This window comes from Saimiri boliviensis, chromosome 5, assembly GCF_048565385.1.
Source record: "Saimiri boliviensis isolate mSaiBol1 chromosome 5, mSaiBol1.pri, whole genome shotgun sequence".
In the NCBI taxonomy this organism is placed as follows: domain Eukaryota; kingdom Metazoa; phylum Chordata; class Mammalia; order Primates; family Cebidae; genus Saimiri; species Saimiri boliviensis.
The window spans coordinates 37,447,304-37,467,593 of NC_133453.1; the positions used below are offsets into that span (position 1 = coordinate 37,447,304).

Sequence of the window (20,290 nt, forward strand, 5' to 3'; positions counted from 1 at the left end):
TCAAAATTCTAAGAACAGAGTTTGGCATTCTATTATTCACCTCAACTCTGGACACTCCTGTGTGCCTGAGAATCCAAGTGAGGAAAAAGTTTTCATTACTAATTCATCATCAAACCGATCTGGATCAAACCTAAAAAGAAAATGTGAGGTTAATCACAACATAGCTCCACTGGCATTTTACATATTGACACTAAAAGAACACAAGTATGTAATAAAGTTAAAAATTGACTGAAAATAGAATGTGCTCTTACATTATGTTTAAATGTCACTTGTTTTTATGTTTCCAAATTATGTAACATATATTTGGTCTATTGCTGCTTCTTACTTTATTTTTAGAGACAGGGTCTCACTCTGTCACCCAGGCTGGAATGCAGTGGTGCATTCAAGGCTCACTGGAGCCTTGACCTCCTGGGCTTAAGCTATCCTCCTACCTCAGCTTCCTGAGTAGCCGTCACTACAGGCACATTCCAGCAGGCCCAACTATTTTGAACATGTTTTTTTTGTACAGTGTCTTCCTATGCTACCCAGACTAGTCTTAAACTCTTAAGCTCAAGTGATCCTCCTGCCTCTAGCTCTCAAGTTGCTGGGATTATAGGCATGTGAGCCACTGTGACTAGCACTTACTTTATTATTTTTGTTTTGACATGGAGTCTTGCTCTGTCGCTAGGCTGGAGTGCAATGGCGCAATCTCGGCTCACTGCAACCTCTGCTTCCCGAGTTCAAGCAATTCTCCTGTCTCAGCCTCCTGGGCAGCTGGGAACAGGCACACACCAACATGCCCAGCTAATTTTTGTATTTTTAGTAGAGAGAGGGTTTCACCATGTTGGCCAGGATGGTCCCAATCTCTTGATCTGGTTGATTCGCCCACCTGGGCCTCCTAAAGTGCTGGGATTATAGGCATCAGCACTTTATTATTTATTTTATTATTTCTTTATTATTTCTAAATGATAGGTGTAAAATATATTTCTTGAAACTACCAAGGCATAAGATTATAATATGAGTTTATATTATTTTGAGAAATGTAAGGATAAATCATATAATGAATATTTACATAAAGTTAAGACCTGATACATGAGACCATCTTATCAATATGTGAGACATTTTATATTGCCGTTTCAACTGAAATTTATTTCCTAAAATTGGAAGCTCCCGCCTTAAAATCATATTTATCAATTATATTACATTCAGATTTATTAATAGGTAAGAGAGGCTGGGCATAGCGGCTCATGCCTGTAATCCCAGCACTTTGGAAGGCTGAAGTGGGAGGATTGCTTGAGCCCAGGAGTTTGAGACCAGCCTGGGCAACATAGTGAGACCTTATCTCTATTAAAAAAAAAAAAAAAAAAATTAAGTCAGGTGTGGTGGCATACATCTGTAGTTCCAATTACTCAGGAGGCTGAGGTAGGAGCATTGCGTGAGACCAGAGGTTGAGGCTGCAGTGAGCCCGTGTTTACATCACTGCACTCCAGCCTGGGTGGCAGAGCAAGATCCTGTCTTTAAAGAAAAAATAAAAATAAAAAATAAAGTAAGGGAAATGAAGAACCTAAGAAACATTTTTTGTTCTATAGAATTTCACTCTGTAAAGTCATTGAAGAAATGCATACATTAATAAAAACAAAACAAATAACCCATGCTACCACAGAACAAAAAAATTCCTCTCAAAAACAGGTATTTTTAAATGACTTAAACTCTGAATTTTTTAAAAAGGGAAATTCTTGGGAGCTAAGCTATGAGGATGCAAAGGCATAAATAAGAATGATATAATGGGCTTTATAGGGACTCAGGGGAAAGGGTGGGGGAATCAGGGATAAAAGACTACACATTGCGTACAGTGTACACTGCTTCGGTGATAGGTACACCAAAATCTCAGAAATCACCACCAAAAAACTTATTCATGTAACCAAACATCACCTGTTCCCCAAAAACCTATTGAAGTAAAAAATAAATTTAAAAAAAAGCAAAAAGAGAAGCAATAAAAATAAAGAACAGAAAAATGGACTGAAAAAAAGACAAATTCTGTTTTCATTTTCTTTCTTTTTTTTTTGAGACAGTGTTTTGCTCTTGTTGCCCAGGCTGTAGTGCAATGGCATGATCTCGGCTCACTGCAACCTCCGCCTCCTGGGTTTAAGTGATTCTCCTGCCTCAGCCTCCCCAGTAGCTGGGATTATAGGCATGTGCCACCACGCCCGGCTAATTTGTATTTTTAGTAGAGATGGGGTTTCTCCATGTTGGTCAGGCTGATCTTGAACTTCCGACCTCAGGTGATCCGCCCACCTCAGCCTCCCAAAGTGCTAGGATTACAGGTGTGAGCCACTGCGCTCGGCCTGTTTTCATTTTCTTAAATGCTAATCTTACTTTTCACTTAGTATAAAAGTGGTAATGAAAGAGACAAAGAACACCAGATAGCAGATTCACATAAGAGAAAAAGCAGTGAACGGAAGATATAAAGGGGATGCAGGTCAGGCTAGGTGGTGCATGCCTGTAATGCCACCACTTTGGGAGGCAGAAATGGGAGGGTGGCTTGAGCTCAGGAGTTCAAGACCAGCCTGGTCAACATGGTGAAACCCACCGCTACAAAAGTACAAAAGTTAACCAGGCATGGCGGCATGCACCTGTGGTCCCAGCTACTCAGCTGGCTGAGGCAGAAGAATGGCTTGAGTTAGAGAGGTCAGAGCCATAGTTAGCAGTGATCACACTGCTTACTACATTCCAGCTTGGGTGACAGAGCGAGACCCTGTAGTAAGAGACCTTCTCATAAGAAAGAGAATAAAAAGGGATTCACTGGTTTTCTTCTCTTGTATCATTGCTATTTATTAAATTTTCTCCTCAAAACTTAGAAAAGGATTGCAAAATGTGCAAACACAAAAAATGACAGTCACAAAGACAATGACAAATATTTCATACCTATGTGGAAACGGCCAAGTATTAGGATCCTGAAGCACCACACCAAGGGCATAAAGGACGAGGGTCTGTGAAAAATAATCCAATTAGTCAAGGACTAACAGAGATAAAATGACCCACAGAAAGTCAACTTATCCTAAACTTCTTTTTATATAGATAGCAAAAACAAAATAATAATTTAAAATAATGGAAGAAACCACAAGCAATTATTTTGGTGATCTTACAGTGAGGAAGGCCTCCCAAAGCATGTCACAAAATCTAGAAACCATAAAGGAATAATGGATTTAACTATATGAAAATTTAAAATCTGCATTCAATTAAAAAACAATAAAAAAAACAATGTAAACAACAGTAAAAGATAACAGGAAAAAATTATTTGCTATATAACATAGTTTGTATAATATGCAAAAATACATATAAGCTCACTAGAAAAATGAGTGAAAGTTATAAAGGCAGAATTCACAAAAGAAAAATACAAACTATTTATATATGTATGAAAAGTGGTTCAATCTCTCCAATGATCAGGGAAAAGCGAGATTCATAAACTATACATAAGACTCAAATTCAGAGGTAGTGAAGAAAAGAAAAAACATTCTCATTGTTGCTAAAATCATAAAATGCTTTTTAGAGGACATTTTAAATTTAACATACACATGGCCCAGTGCAGTGGCTAATGCCTATAATCACACCACTTTGGGAGGCTAAGGTGGGAGGACCACCTGAACTAAGGAGTTGAGCCTGGGCAACAGTGTGAGACCCTGTCTTTATAAAAAATAAAAAAATTTAGTGCAGCTACTTGGGAGGCCGAGATGGGAGGATCACTTGAGGCTGGGAGGTTGGTAACAGAGCAAGACCCTATCCAGAAATAATAATAATTGAACATACACAAGGACTTTGACACAAAAACCCCATGTCTAAGACTCTACTCATACCAGTACCAGTAAATAATAAAAAAATTAATGTCAATCAAAATTTCCATTAGCCGGGGCTGCTTAAATAAACTATGGTGGACGAGTGTGGTGTTTCATGCCTATAATCCCAGCACTTTGGAAGCTGAAGTGGGCGGCGGATCACCTGGAGTTGGGAGTCCAAGACCAGCTTGGCCAACATGGTGAAACCCCATCTCGAACAAAAATACAAAAATTTGCTGGGTGTGGCAGCAGGTGCCTGTAATCCCTGCTACTTGGAAGGCTGAAATAGGAGAATCGCTTGGACCCAGGAAGCAGAGGTTGCAGTGAGCCGAGGTCGCACATTTGAACTCCAGCCTGGGTGACAAGAGCGAAACTCCATCTAAACACACACACACACACACCCCACCCACCCCAAAAGAGTTGAGAAGCATAAATTAATGAATTAAACATAATAAATGTTTTCTACCTCTCTAGGAATAATAAATTGGTCAATTTTTCCTTCAATATCTTGAAGCCGGGCAGAAACTGGAGTCAGTTTGGCAGTTCGAACAGTTTCACAAAGCACATGCCGACAGTATCTGTTTAAAAAAATTTTTTTGAAGACGTTTATTTTTGGAGGCAGCTAGAGATGTACATACATTTAAAAAATGTTCTTCAACTTCTCAAACGTTCCCAACTTGAAACAGTCCCATCATAATTCTTATCTGCTTGAAGATATGTTATATATTAGAGGTATACAAAGAGTTAACATTTTGTAAATTTTAAAATAAACACATTTTTTGTAAGATTTGTTATAAATCTGTATATAACTCTAGGTAGATAAAGATTTAAACAAATAAAAAAAATACTTCTAAAAGTACGAGAAGAGCCGGGCGCGGTGGCTCAAGCCTGTAACCCCAGCACTTTGGGAGGCCGAGGCGGGTGGATCATGAGGTCAAGACATCGAGACCATCCTGGTCAACATGGTGAAACCCCGTCTCTACCAAAAACACAAAAATTAGCCGGGCATGGTGGCGCGTGCCTGTAATCCCAGCTACTCAGGAGGCTGAGGCAGGAGAATTGCCTGAACCCAGGAGGCAGAGGTTCCGGTGAGCCGAGATCACGCCATTGCACTCCAGCCTGGGTAACAAGAGCGAAACTCCGTCTCAAAAAAAAAAAATGTACCAGAAGAAAACTCAATATAATGGTTCTACAATTTTAAAAAAGGTTATTTTTAGCATGACACATTGACAAAAAATTATAAAAATATAAATAACCTAAATAAACATTTTGTTTACATATTTCTAAAGAAAACTGAGAAAAATATTTTCACTAAATATATCCTTAATGTATAAAAGCATTTCAAAAGTAATTAAAATAATCCAACAACCCCATAGAAACAGGGAGAATACAAAAAGCAATTCACAAAAACATACAAATGGCCTGAAGACATACGAAATGATACTCAACTTCATTAATAACTTAAAGATTGACAATCATAGCATTTTTTTTTTACTTGCCAGATTGACAAAGATGAAAAAGAATGACAGCAGATATTACCAGAAAAAGAGAGAGAAAAAGACATTCTCATATCCAGTTGGTGGCAGTATAAACTGGTTCAACCTTTCAGAAGCATAATTTGGCAATATACATCAAACTCTTAAGTGTGCATCACAATAAGAATAAAAACTGAAATGTACTGCAATCTTGCTATGAGTCAGTTCACTTAAATACTTTATATACAGGATCTTATTGAATCCTTACAAGAAACCCATGGGTGCTATTATTACTCTAATTTTACAGATTAAAATCAGAGGCAGTTATTTAAGATCACATAGCATGTAAGCTGTGTTGACAGGATTCAAATACATGTATGTCTTACTCTATGGCTTCTAATCTTAACCACTGTCCTACTCCATACATCCTTCAACTAGAAGCTTACTACTAGGACCTTATTATACAGAAATACTTGAAAATATTAGCAAAGATGTAAGCACAGAAGTGCTAATTGTTTATAACATCAAAAACAACAAAATCAAAAGGGGAAACATTCTTCCTTCCTTTCCTCTGTACAAATATTTATTGCATACCTACTACATGTGAAACACTGTGCTAGATACTGAGCTACAACAATGAACAAGAGATACACCATCAAAGGGGTTCAGAATCTAGTTGACAGGGAGGATAGACTGGATGGGACATAAAGGATGAACAATTAAACAAGCATAGTACATGTTATGATAAAGGAAGTTCAGGGTATTATTGGAACATAAGGCAGGAGCAGCTACTCTAGGGAAAGGGCTTTGCAGAGAAATAAAAACAGGCTTGGCCAGGCCTGGCGCAGTGGCTCACGCCTATAATCCCAGCACTTTGGGAGGCCGAGGTGGGTGGATCACGAGGTCAAGAGATCAAGACCATCCTGGTCAACATGGTGAAACCCCGTCTCTAATACAAAAATTAGCTGGGCGTGGTGGTGCGTGCCTGTAGTCCCAGCTTCTCGGGAGGCTGAGGCAGGAGAATTTCCTGAACCCAGGAGGCAGAGGTTGTGGTGAGCCGAGATCGCGCCATTGCACTCCAGCCTGGGTAACAAGAGCGAAACTCCGCCTCAAACAAAACAAAACAAAACAAAACAAAACAAAAAACAGGCTTGGCCGGGCGTGGCGGCTCAAGTCTTTAATCCCAGCACTTTGGGAGCCAGAGGCACTTGAAGTCAGGAGTTCCAGACCAGCTTGGCCAACATGGTGAAACCCTGTCTCTACTAAAAATACAAAAATTAGCTGGGCGTGGTGGTACATGCCTGTAATCCCAACTACTTGGAAGGCTGAGGCATGAGAATTGTTTGAACCCAGGAGGTGGAGGCTGCAGTGAGCAGCTGAGATTGCGCTACTGTAATCCTGTTGGGTGACAGAGACAGCATCTCAAAAAAAGAGAGAGAGAAAGAAAGAAAGAAACACAGGCTGAAACCTGAAAAAAAAAAAAAAAAAAATCAAACCATCACCAAATCACCAACAATTAAAAAAAAACCCACTCCCAAACCAAAAACCAAATCCCAGACTTAGTTAAAGCCAAGACAGGAGATAAGAAACAAGACTTTCAGTAGCGCTAAATTGGAAGCTATGAAGAGGCACAAGTGAGGATAAGGTGGGAGAAGTATACAAGGACCAGCTTTTGAAATGCTTCAAAAGCTGTACAGAGAGTTTAAACTTTTTAATATTGTTTATTTACTTATTTATTTTTAAGAGACAGGTTCTTGCTCTGTTCCCCAGGCTGGAACAGAGTGCAGTGACACTATCATGCTGCAGCCTCAATCTCCCAAGCTCAAGTGATCCTCCCACCTCAGTCTCCCTAGTAGTTGTGACCAAAAGCACACACCTTTATGTCTGGCTAATTTTTAAATATTTTGTAGAGACAAGCTCCCACTATGTTGCTCTGAATGGTCTCAAACTCCTGGGCTCAAGCAATCCTCCAGCCTCGGCCTCCCAAATTGCTGGGATCATAAGCACAAGTCACTGCACCCAGCCCAATTGTTATATGCTTAAGGGTACATTTACGAAGGACCTTCACCTTCTACTTCATATATTTCTATATGATAAAAACTTCAAAAGACAACTAGTATTACTTTTAAAATAAGTTATATTCAATGTAATAGATTAAACTTCCAACATTTAAAAGCCTCCCAGTTCTTTCCAGTGGCTATGTTTTGTTTCCTTGCCTTTTTTTTTTTTTTTTTTTTTTGAGGTAGGGTCTCACTGTCATCCGGGATGGAGTGTAGTGGTTCGACAATAGTTCACCGCATCCTGGACTTCTGGGCTCTGATTCTCCTGTCTCAGCCTCCTTTGTGGCTGGGACTACAGGCATGCACTACCGTGCCTGGTAATTTTTTTGTATTTTTTTTTAGAAATGGGGTTTTGCCATGTTGCTCTGGCTGGTCTTGCATTCCTGGGCTCAGGTGATCCTCTCGCCTTGGCCTCCCAAATTGGTGGGATTACAGGTGTGAGCCAATGCACCCAGCCACTCTATCTTTTCTATAGCTGATTTTATGCTCCAAGATAAGATTGCTTGCCAGCCAGTCTCAGACTTCTAACTCCTAAGCAGTCACAGTTGCAATAAAAAAAAACCAAAAAAAAAACCCTTTAATTAAGGTACAGTTATATGCAATAAAATTAACCCATTCTACCTGTACAGTTTGAATTTTAGTAATGGTATGCAATTGTGTAACTATAACTACAAACAATATATAAGACAGCTTCTTCATCCTAAAAATTTTCCTCATGCCTCTTTGTAGTTGATCCTATCCCCATTCCTATCCCCCAACATCAATCTGCTTTTTATCACCATAGTTTGCCTTTTCTGGAATTTCACATAAATGAAATCATATAGTAGCCAGTATTTTGTTTCACTTCTTTCACTTAAATCACTTAGATTTATCTTAGTGTTACACACAACGTATGTTGTGTGTATTGATACGGTATTCCTTTTTACTACTTGTAGTATTCCATGGTATCGTTACACCACAATTTATCTATTTACCAGCTGAACATCTGAACTGCTTCTAATTTTGGGCTATTTTGAATAATACTGCTATGAATATTTGCACACAGGTCTTTGTGTAGTCATGTTTTCATTTATCTTGGATTGAAATTCCAAGGAGTGGAACTGCTGGATCACAGGATAAGTATATGTATAACTTTTTATGAGCCTACCATATCATTTTCTTTTCTTTTGTGACAGGGTCTCACTCTGTAACCCAGGCTGGAATGCAGTAATGCAAACACTGTAGCCTCGACCTTCTAAGCTCAGGTGATCCTCCCATCTTAAGCCTCCTTAGTAGCTCTGACCACAGGCTTGTGTCAGCACACCTGGCTGATATTTTGTATTTTTTGTAGAGAGGGGGTTTTGCCATGTTGCCCAGGCTGGAACTACTGGCTTACATGATCCACCTGTCTCAGCCTCCCAAAGTGCTGGGATTACAGGTATGAGCCACCACACCTGGTGGTGGCTATATATTATTATCTAATGTGGCTGTACTATTTTTTATTGCCATCAACAAAGTATGGGTGTCATACTTGCTTGACTTCATTAGCACTATGTCACAGGCTAAGTTAAACGTTTCCCACACTACCTTATGATTTTAAAAAGCAGAATCATTTACCTAATAAAATCTATAAATACTTTTAAGTCCCATAAAATATATAGCTTTCATAGATAGTAACATTAGCATTAAATTAGATAAATCAGTTCAAATTTACCTTTTTATAATATCCTCTTCTTTTTATTGTGTTCTTACCTGAGCTGCTCAATTTTCTCTGGAGTAATACGACCATTCCCAAAAACTTGGTCTATCTCTTCATATAATTTTTTTTGAACTTCTTCAGAGGTGGTTAAAAAACAGATTGCCCAGGTACACACTAGGTGAAATATTATACGAATAACAATGAAAATAGCTAACTCATGGCTTGGGTATAGAGTAAGAAAAAACTAATTATTTGGTTTGGGGATTTTGTATTTGCTTCTTTTCCCCTATAATATAGAAGATACATAAGTGCTACCAGAAAGTAAAATTCTTCACAAGGTTTGCATTTCACTGAATGGAACATCAATATTTACAGAATGCCCTCTGACAGACATAGTGCAATCTAGATGCCTCCTTTCTTTCTTTCTTTCTTTTTTTTTTTTTTTTTTTGAGACAAGGTCTTAAGGCTGGAGTGCAGTGGCACGATCTCAGCTCACTGCAATCTCTGCCTCCCGGATTCAAGCAATTCTCCTGCCTCAGTTTCCCTAGTAGCTGGGATTACAGGCACCTGCCACCATATCCAGCTAAGTTTTGTATTTTTTGGTAGAGACAGGGTTTCACCATGTTGGCCAGGCTGGTCTTGAACTCCTGACCTCAGGTGATCCACCTGCCTTGGCCTCCCAAAGTGCTGGGATTACAGGTTTGAGCCACCTCACCTGGCCCAGATGCCTCCTTTCATAAACCTGGTAAGTAACTGAAGCCACTTAATTTTACCTTAGGTAAAATAGTTATGATAATAAATAAATTTCATATCTGTAGGAATGTTCAATGTTGGCTATTGCAATGGATTATCTGATTCACTCAATCTTATACAAAAAGCTGATTTAGAGTTCACTTAGCACTAATGAAATGATTCAGACAAATCAAGCTAGCAGATTTATCGATAAATCAATATTCTAAAATTTTTACTTGTGATGGTAAATACACTGGCTCAAAATTTGTGACTGGTTATTGCTTAGAACAGTGGTTCTCAACCAGGCATGGTGGCTCACACCTGTAACCCCAGTACTTTGGGAGGGGATCATGCAGAGGGGATCATTTTGGGACGGGATCTGAAGCTAGCAGATTGCTTGGGCTAAGGAGTTCGAGACTAGTCTGGGCAATATGGCCAGAACTCCATCTCTACAAAATACTCAAAAGTCAGCTGGGCATGGTGGTATGTGCCTGTAGTCCTAGCTACTTGGGAGGCTGAAATGGGATGACTGCTTCTGCCCAGGAGGTTGAGGCTGTAGTGAGCTGTGACCGTGCTACTGCACTCCACCCTAGGCAAGTGAGGCCCTGTCTCAAAAAAAGAAAAGTGGTTCTCATAAACCACCTGGGAGATGGCTTATGCAATAACCTCACATTCACATATTCTGATTCAGTATGTTGTGGTAATGTCCAAACATCTGTACTTTTTTCATTTTTTCTTTTTATTTTGTTACTTTCCTTTTGTCCTTTCATGTAAACATCTGTACTTTTAACAAATGCAATTATCACATTTTTTTTCGATTAACACCAAAATGGGAAGATCACTGGCTCATGGCTTACTTTAGCTTAAACTGGTTTATGGATCATATTCACCGAGGAAATAAAAATGTAAAGCAATTACATGATGAGAAAAAAACAGGAAAAACAGTAGTTATATTTCCTTTAGTGATCCACTGGGATTATAACTACTAAAAGAATGAAAACTTCTGAACATATATACTATCTCTTTCCCTAGAATATGTTTGAGCTGACACCATCTGTAGCCTGATCGTTCCTGTGTCAAATACTTTTTAATATGCTTACAGTAACCTGTATCTTTACTTACCAATGATCTCTTTCCTGAGCTAGGGGTTAACTTAAATTTATCTCAAAGTGTAATTTATTTTAAAATGCTTGCCTGATTCACCTTATTACCCATATTGTTATTATTAAAATCAGTAGCTACCTGGTACTCAATTACTCTGATTAGTTTTCTTACATCCAGAGTTCACAAAACACATGAGTGATTGCCTGTCCTTAACTTTTCCCTACATATGCCTTTTAATCATGGCTTTGAGTGAACTAGAGAATTTCTATTTTACAAGTGATATGAAAACTTGTGCAGTGCACTATATGTTATATAATTTTACAACATACAGTAATATACAACTGAAGGATTTACGATAAAGATTTTCATACAGCAGTCACTCAACTACTCTGCTTGACTATATTATCACTTAAAATTAATATAACAGGCCAGGCACAGTGGCTCATGCCTATAATCCCAGCACTTTGGGAGGCTGAGGTGGGCAGATCATGAGGTCAAGAGATTGAGACCATCCTGGCCAACATGGTGAAACCCCGTCTCTACAAAAATACAAAAATTATCTGGCCGTTGTGGCGTGTGCCTGTAGTCCCAGCTACTTGGAAGGCTGAGGCAGAATTGCTTGAACCCAGGAGGTAGAGATTTCAGGGAACTGAGATTGTGCCACTGCACTCCAGCCTGGAGACTGAGTGAGACTCTGTCTCAAAATAATAATAATCATAATAATAATAAAACAATATGAACTTAATAATCTCACATTGGCTGGGCATGGCAGCTCACGCCTGTAATCCCAACACTTTGGGAGGCTGAGGCGGGCGGATCACAGGTCAGGAATTCCAGATCAGCCTGGCCAAAATAGTGAAACCTCCTCTCTACTAAAAACACAAAAAATTGGCCAGGTGTGATGGCGGGTGCCTGTAGTCCCAGCTACTTGGGAGGCTGAGGCAGAAGAATTGCTTGAACCCGGGAGGTAGTGGTTGCAGTGAGCCAAGATTACACCACTGCATTCCATCCTGGGAGATAAAGTAAGACTCCGTCTCAAAAAAAAACAACACTCAGATTGACTTCTTGTTTGTGGGTTTTTTTTTTTTTTTTTTTTTAAGATAGGGTCATGCTCTGTCACCCAGGCTGGAGTGCAGTGGCAGTGATTATGGCTCACTTGAGGTCTGTAATCCCAGCTACTCAGGAGGCTGAGGCAAGAGAATCGCTTGAACTGAGGAGGTGGAGGTTGCAGTGACCTGAGATCATGCCACTGCACTCCAGCCTTTTAAAGACAGTTTCCTTAAACATTAAAGAATATAAATGAAATCCTTTAAATAAATAAAAATTTTCTTTTTTTTTCTTTTTCTTTTTTTTCTTTTTTTTTGAGACACTCCAGCCTGGCTGACAAGAGCAAAACTCCATCTAAAAAAAAAAAACCTTGATTATATTTGACATATGCTTACCTAAATTCAATGTAATCTATAGTATCTGGACATTTCTACATGTCAAAGAAGAAACATTTATGGGAAGTTTATATTTGTACTCATTTTTTTTTTAGATGGAGTTTCACTCTGTGGTCCAGGCTGGAATGCAATGACACGATCTCGGCTCACTGCAACATCCGCCACCTGGGTTCAAGCAATTCTCCTGCCTCAGCCTCCCAAGTAGCTGGGATTACAGGCTCCAGCCACCATGCCCAGCTAATTTTTGTATTTTTAGTAGTGACGTAGTGACAAGGTTTCACTGTCTTGGCCAGACTGGTCTTGAACTCCTAACCTCATGATCCACCTGCCTCGGCCTCCCAAAGTGCTGGGATTACAGACATAAGCCACCGCGCCTGGCCTGTACTCATCATTTTAAAGAAAGCTTGCTTAAACATTAAGTAATATAAATGAAATCCTTCAAGTAAACATAAATTTTCTAAAATTTAAATTGATGTCCTAACACTTTTTTTTTTTTTTTTTTTTTTTTGAGACAGAGTCCTGCTGTGTCACCCAGGCTGGAGTGCAATGGCACAATTTCGGCTCACTGCAACTTCTGCCTCCCAGGTTCAAGTGATTCTCCTGTCTCAGCCTCCTGAGGCATGCACTATGGGTGCATGCCACCATGCCCAGGTAATTTTTGTGTTTTTAGTAGAGATGAGTTTTCACTGTCGGCCAGGCTGGTCTTGAACTCCTAATCTCGTGATCCACCTGCCTTTGGCCTCCCAAAGCACTGGGATTATAGGCATGAGCCACTGCGCCCAGGCTCCTTTTATTTTTTGACAGGGTCTCACTCTATCACACAGGCTAGAGTTCAGTGGTTCCATTATGGCTCACTGCGACCTCAACCTCCTGGGCTTAAGTGATCCTCCCACCTTAGCCTCCCAAGTAACTGGGATTACAGCTGTGCACCACCAGACCTGGCTAATTTTTGAATTTTTTGTAGAGATGGGGTTCCGCCCTCTTGCCCAGGCTGGTCTCAAGTTCCTGGGCTCCAGTGATTCATCTACCTTGGCCGGCCAGAGTGCTGGCATTATAGGTGTGAGTCAGCTTGTCTGGTCCCCTAATACTTCCTTTAAGCATTTTTATCTTAGTATATTTTTATGCCTATAGAAGTATTTTTATAATTACTATATAAATGAATTGTATACCACCAATCTAAAAACCAGGAAGGGAACCTAGAAACACAACAAATATTTTACAATTTTACATAAAAATCACTTTGAATTCCAATGAGAGGAGTTCTTTTATATCCTCTCTGTGGCCTATATACTCTGTTGGTAGACCTTAATAATAGCAGACTGACTTGGAGTCAATGTGAAAAGCAGCAGCAGGAAATGAAAAAGCTCACTGTTATGGTTGGAAAGGTGTCAACAGCAGTTCATTTTAAAGGAACTAACTAGAATTCACAAGCCATAAAATGTGTCAAGAAATTTATGGCAATTTTCAGAAGTGGCTTTAAGCACTTGGGGTTAAGAAAAAAAAAAAAGCACCTATGTGAGTGAGCCCTTTAAAACAAGACTAAAAAAGAGGGAAAAGAAATTAGGGCCGGGCGCGGTGGCTCAAGCCTGTAATCCCAGCACTTTGGGAGGCCAAGGCGGGTGGATCACGAGGTCGAGAGATCAAGACCATCCTGGTCAACATGGTGAAACCCTGTCTCTACTAAAAATACAAAAAATTAGCTGGGCATGGTGGCGCGTGCCTGTAATCCCAGCTACTCAGGAGGCTGAGGCAGGAGAATTGCCTGAACCCAGGAGGCGGAGGTTGCAGTGAGCTGAGATCGTGCCATTGCACTCCAGCCTGGGTAACAAGAGCGAAACTCCATCTCAAAAAAAAAAAAAAAAAAGAAATTACAAAGAAGTCCTCTAAACAGTGCTTTATTTTTGTTTGCTTTCAGACAGTCTTGGTCTGTTGCTCAGCCTGAAATGCTATGGTGCGATCATCACTCATTGCTGGGCTCAAGTGATCTTGCTTCAGCTTCCTGAGTAGCTGGAACCACAGGCGTGTGCCACCACACCCAGCTAGGTTTTATTTTTAGCAGAGACAAGGTCTCACTATGTTGCCCAGCCTGGTCTCGAATTCCTGGGCTCAAGCGATCCTCCTGCCCTAGCCTCCCAAAGTGGTGGGATTACAGGTGTGAGTTACCATGCCTGGCCTTTTTTTTTTTTTTTTGAGACAAAGTCTCACTCTGTCGCCAGGCTGGAGTGTAGTGGTGTAATCTCGGCTCACTGCAACCTCCGCCTCCTGGGTTCAAGCAATTTTCCCCAGTAGCTGGGACTACAGGCATGTGCCACTACGCTAATTTTTGTATTTTTTAGTAGAGATGGGGTTTCACCATGTTGGCCAGGATGGTCTCGCTTTCTTGGCCTTGTGATCTGCCTGCCTCGGCCTCCCAAAGTGCTGGGATTACAGGCGTGAGCCACTGCGCCTGGCCATTTTTTTTTTTTTTTTTTTTGAGACGGAGTTTCGCTCTTGTTACTCAGGCTGAAGTGCAATGGCACGATCTCGGCTCACCGCAACCTCTGCCTCCTGGGTTCAGGCAATTCTCCTGTCTCAGCCTCCTGAGTAGCTGGGATTACAGGCACGCGCCACCATGCTCAGCTGATTTTTTGTATTTTTAGTAGAGACGGGGTTTCACCATGTTGACCAGGATGGTCTCGATCTCTTGACCTCGTGATCCACCCCCCTTGGCCTCCCAAAGTGCTGGGATTACAGGCGTGAGCCACCGTGCCCGGCCTGTTTGGGTTTTTTTGAGTCAGGGTCTCACTCTATTGCTCAGGCTGGAGTGCAATGGTGCATTCACAGCTTACTGTAGCCTCCATCCTCCTGATTCAGCCTCTTGAGTAGTTGAGACTACGGACACAGGTCATCATGCTCAATTAATTTTTTTTTTGTAGATAGAGTGTCTCTGTTTTCTGGGCTGGCCTCCAATTCCTGGCCTCAAGCAATCCTACCTCAGCCTCCCAAAGTGCTGGGATTACAGGTATAAGCCACTGCTCAGCCTGTATATTTAGTAATCCATCTGAAAAAGAAAAAGAAATCAATTTATACTTACATTTTGCAGTTATTATGCAACTGGCCAGAGAAAATATCATACTGTCTTCTAGGATCTAGGAAACAAAACTAAGTTTAGAAAGTGTGAAGAATGTAAGGTAGCCTATATTAGGCCCTGCTAAAATAATCTAGAGCATAAAATTAGGGTCAATGAAAAAAAGTATGTTATTTCATTATGATGTTTTCATTAAAACAAAAAATAAAAATCTGTATAATGTCAATACCAAGCTAAATACCACATTGCTTTTTAAAAATATTTTTAAAATTGATATAGTTGTATGTATTTTGGGAGTACATATGAAATTTTGGTACATGTATCCAACGTGTAATGATCAAATCAGGGTATTTGTTGTGAATATTACTGGTTCGTGATATACTGTGACAAATAAACTCAGTCCTATTTTTCTGGCTTAGCCTGGTAAACAGCAATGAAGCCTCAGAAATAGGACAGAAGATCTCATCATTGTCCTGGAAGCCTAATTCAATGTCTGCACCAACATATACCAAACTACTTCTGGCTACAAGGACTTGTATGTGTAGAGTGGAGCAGAAGATTCCTACAATTAAGAGATGTGACAATAACAATTCACCTCATTGGCCTGAGAATACCACGAATGCAGTGGATGCTGGCGGTATTTTGTGATCAAAACACATTGCCATACCTGGTCATGTAGGTAAAGTGATTTAGTCTAATACAACTAACACAAGTCCTCCTCTTTTGTAATTCAGGGTCAATTTAATAATATTAAATAATATACAGCTGCCTCAAAGACTGAAATAGAGACCAAGTACTTGTACTACCAATGATGTACAATAAAAAATGCACAATACAGCCAGGCGTGGTGGCTCATGCCTGTAATCCCAACACTTTGGGAGGCCAAGGAGGGCAGATCATGAGGTCAAAGTGATCAAGACCATCCTAGCCAACATGGTGGAATTCTGTCTCTACTAAAAATACAAAAAAATTAGCTGGGTGTGGTGGTGTGTGCCTGCAGTCCCAGCTACTTGAAAGGCTGAGGCAGGACAATCACCTGAACCTGGGAGGCGGAGGTTGCAGTGAGACAAGATCGCTCCACTATACTCTAGCCTGGCAACAGTGAGACTCTGTCTCAAAAAAAAAAAAAAAAAAAAAAAAAAAAAAAAAAAAAAAAAAAAAAAAAGATGTACAATGCTTCTTTAAGCCAGTATCTGGATTAAAGTGAATCAAAAGCACACTCTGTATATGTGTTATTATTAGTAGTAGTTTTTATAGACGGCGTCTTTTTACATTGCCTAAGTTAGCCTTGATCTCTTGGGTTCAAGTGATCCTCCCACCTTAGCCTCTCAAGCAGCCGGGACTGTAGTCATGAGCCACTATGCCTGGCTGTGGCTTATTTTTTACCAATAAACATTTAACAATTACATCACCTGTTGGTCATTAAGGTTCCCCTGTACTAAGGAGTCAATGAAAACATGTCGACTGAAGTTCCTTCCTTTTCGTTCTTTTATTATGTTCCTTAAAATAGACTCCAGTTGCATAAGGGCTTACAGAAAAAAACAAAATGATTTTAGAATATATACATTAATGGAGATTGAACTTTTAAAAAATAATTCTGCACAATGTTACTATGCACAGAAGAAAACCTTCAAAGTTAGTAACCAACAACAAAGAAAGCTAATTTATGTTTAAACACCTCTATTTTCCTCCTCCTTTTTGCCAAATTTAACATACATACAAAAAAGTGTGCAAAGCATATAAGTACAGTTTAAGGAATAATTATAAATCACCACCACACAGGTCAAGAAGTTGAACAATGCCAGCACTACACTTTTTCTTTTTATTTATTTTAATTTTTAGTCAGAGTCTTGCTCTGTTGCCTAGGCTGGAGTGTAGTGGTGTGATCTTGGCTCACTACAGCCTTGACTTCCCAGGCTCAGATGATTCTCTTATCTCAGCCTCCCGTAATAGCTGGGACTACAGGCATGCTACAATGCCCAGCTAATTTTGGTATTTTTGGTAGAGATGGGGTTTCACCATGTTGGCCAGGCTGGTCTCAAACTCATGGGCTCAAGCAATCCACCCATCTCAGCCTCTCAAAGTGCTAGGATTATAGGCGTGAGCCACCACACCCAGCCTAATACCAGCACTTTAAAGGCCTAAAAACACATAAGCCTTTCTCCCTTGCTATCACTCTGATCCTTCCTTCTAAATTCTGTCTTAACTCCATTCCTTCTCCCAAATCAGGAATCACTTATTTATTGATAGAAACAAGACGTGAAAAACACAAAGAAAATAAAACAAACAAACAAAAAAAGAAACAAGACGTGAAATAACCAGAAAAGTAAATTTCTAAAAATCTGAAAGAGGCTGGGTGTGGTGGCTCATGCCTGTAATCCCATCAAGATGGTGAAACCCCATCTCTACTAAAAATACAAAAATTAGCTGAACATGGTGGCAGGTGCCTGTAATCCCAGCTATTTAGAAGGCTGAGGCAGGAGAATTGCTTGAACCTGGGTGGCAGAGGTTGCAGTGAGCTGAGACTGCACCACTGTACTCCAGCCTGGGCAACAGAGTGAGGAGACTCCATCTCAATAAATAAATAAAATAAAAAGACATAAACAACTGATATCCAATGGCCCATAAAATTATCCACAAATACATTTCAGTCTTCATCTTATTTGACCTATCATACCACTGGTGATGTTGTAACATACTCCCCAAGAAACACTTTTTCATGTGGCTCCCAGGAGTCTACTCCCCTAGACTCCACACTTCCCTCCCACTTTACTGCCTGCTCATTTTGTCTCCTTTTATGATTCTTTTTCAATCTCTTGAATTTCTCACTAATGAAATGTTCAAGGACAGGGCTCAGTTTTGGGACCTCTTCTCTTTTTATGTCTATATTCACTACCTGGTGATCTTTAACCTCAAGGCTTTCAATGCAGTATATGTACCGAACACTTCCAAATCTGTATTTCTAGTCAGGACTTCTTTCTCTTCCGCTCCAGACCCAGACTCATCTCTCTCTCTTTTTTTTTTTTTTGGAGATGGAGTCTCACCCTGTCACCCAGACTGGAGTGCAATGGCGTGATCTTGGCTCACTGCAACCTCTGCCTCCTGGGTTCAAAGAATTCTCCTGCCTCTCAGTCTCCTGAGTAGCTGGGATTACAGGCACCCACCACCATGCCCGGCTAATTTTTGTATTTTTATTAGAGACAGGGTTTCACCATGTTGGCCAGGGTGGTCTTGAACTACTGACCTCGTGATCTGCCTGCCTCGGCCTCCCAAAGCACTGGGATTACAGGCGTGAGCCACTGCACCCGGCCTCATATATCTAATTCTAATAACAAATTCAACCTCTGGACTTGGACGTCTGAAACATACCAAACATACCAAACATACTGAACTCGAGCTTTCCTCCAAAACCTGGATCTTCTCACAGTCTTCCCTATCTTCTTTCTTGACAACCTCCTTTTACAATTAGGCTGAAAACCTTGGTGTCTCCCTCTCCCTTATACCTTAATTATAACCTGTCAGTCAATGTTGGTAGGTCTATCTTCAAAGTACCAAATTATTTTCTTACTCCTTTTTTTCCCTTATTCTGTATTTTGTGTTGCCTGCCACTTGGTCGAAGCCACATTATCTCTCAAGCCTGGTTCACTCCAATAGTCCTCTGACTAGTTTCCCTGCTTTTGTTCTGGGCCCATTCAGTCTATCATACCGGAGAAAGTGATCCTTTTATAACATAACTCAGATTGTAACTCTGCTCAAAGCCTGCCAGTGGCTTCCTATCTCATAGTAACACCCTAGTCACACAATGGTCTCTAAGCCATACAAAACCCCTTCCTCTCTCCAGTCTTTCTCACCTCATCTCCTGCTCCTCTTCTTACTCACTTCACTCCAGCCATACTGACCTTCCTATTGTACTTCAAATACAGCAGGAAGAGTCCTACTTCAAGGACTCTGTAATTACTTTCCCTCTACATGGAATATTCTTCCATTGAACATCTGGGTATCCAGATGTTCTGCATTACTGGTTTCATCTCTTGCAAGTGTTTACTCAAAAGTCACCTCCTCTTGGTGAGGCCTTTCCTAATAATTACTTAAAATTGCAACCTCCCAACCCCCTGCACTCCCTATCCCCTTCTGTTATTTTTCTCTACAGCATTTTTCACCTTTTAATGTACTATTCAATTTACTTATTTAGATTACTGTCTGTTTCTTCCCATTAGAATGTGGTGCCAAAAAGGCAGGACATTTTGTTTAGGTTCCTCAGTAACCAAAACATGCCAGGATATCATAGATCTTTATTAAATATTTATAGAACTGAATCAATATAATACATATTAGTGATTAAAATGAGAAATTATTGCTGGGCGTGGTGGCTCACGCCTGTAACCCCAGCACTTTTGGAGGCCAAGGTGGGCAGATCACTTGAGGTCAAGTTTGAGATCAGCCTAGCCAATATGGTGAAATCCCATCTCTACTAAAAATACAAAAATGAGCTGAGCATGGTGGCAGGTGCCTGTCCTCTCAGCTACTTGGGAGGCTGAGGTGGGAGAATCACTTGAACTCGGGAGGCAGAGGTTTCAGTGAGCCAAGATTGCACCACTGCACTCTAGTCTGGGTGACAGAGTGAGACTCTGTCTCAAAAAAAAAAAAAAGGTAAGAAATTATTAACACTGTAAAGCAGCTGTTCCCAGACTTTGCTACACATTAGAATCACCTGAGAAGTTTTTTCAAACAACAGTAAAGTACAAGTCACACCTCATATCAATTAAATTAGAATGTTTACAGGTAGAAGGCAGGCTTCAATATAAAAGATTCAATGTGTAGCAAAGTTTGGGAACTACTGTTGTACATTCTCAACTCTACAAGTACATTAGAATAATCTGGAGCACTTTCACAAAAATACCTGATGTCCATGGCAGCCCC

General features: G+C 40.3%; 1 protein-coding gene across 6 annotated transcripts in view; it reads right to left on the bottom strand.

The window, feature by feature from the left end:
• The window catches only part of CYP20A1 (cytochrome P450 family 20 subfamily A member 1), an 85,689-nt gene that overhangs the window by 30,933 nt on the left and 34,466 nt on the right, over positions 1-20,290 (bottom strand). For 5 of the 6 annotated variants that reach the window (XR_012517641.1, XM_074399220.1, XM_003925634.4 and 2 more), the window contains 6 exons: positions 16,783-16,898; positions 15,377-15,431; positions 9,079-9,199; positions 4,279-4,390; positions 2,905-2,969; positions 41-130 (listed from right to left, as the gene is read on the bottom strand). Coding sequence is in view for 5 of the 6 variants with exons in the window: in XM_074399220.1 (XP_074255321.1) it covers positions 41-130; positions 2,905-2,969; positions 4,279-4,390; positions 9,079-9,199; positions 15,377-15,431; positions 16,783-16,898 (559 nt within the window). In the remaining variant the exon portion in view is untranslated. The remainder of the gene's footprint in view (positions 1-40; positions 131-2,904; positions 2,970-4,278; positions 4,391-9,078; positions 9,200-15,376; positions 15,432-16,782; positions 16,899-20,290) is intronic. The other variant, XM_074399221.1, reaches the window with a different exon arrangement.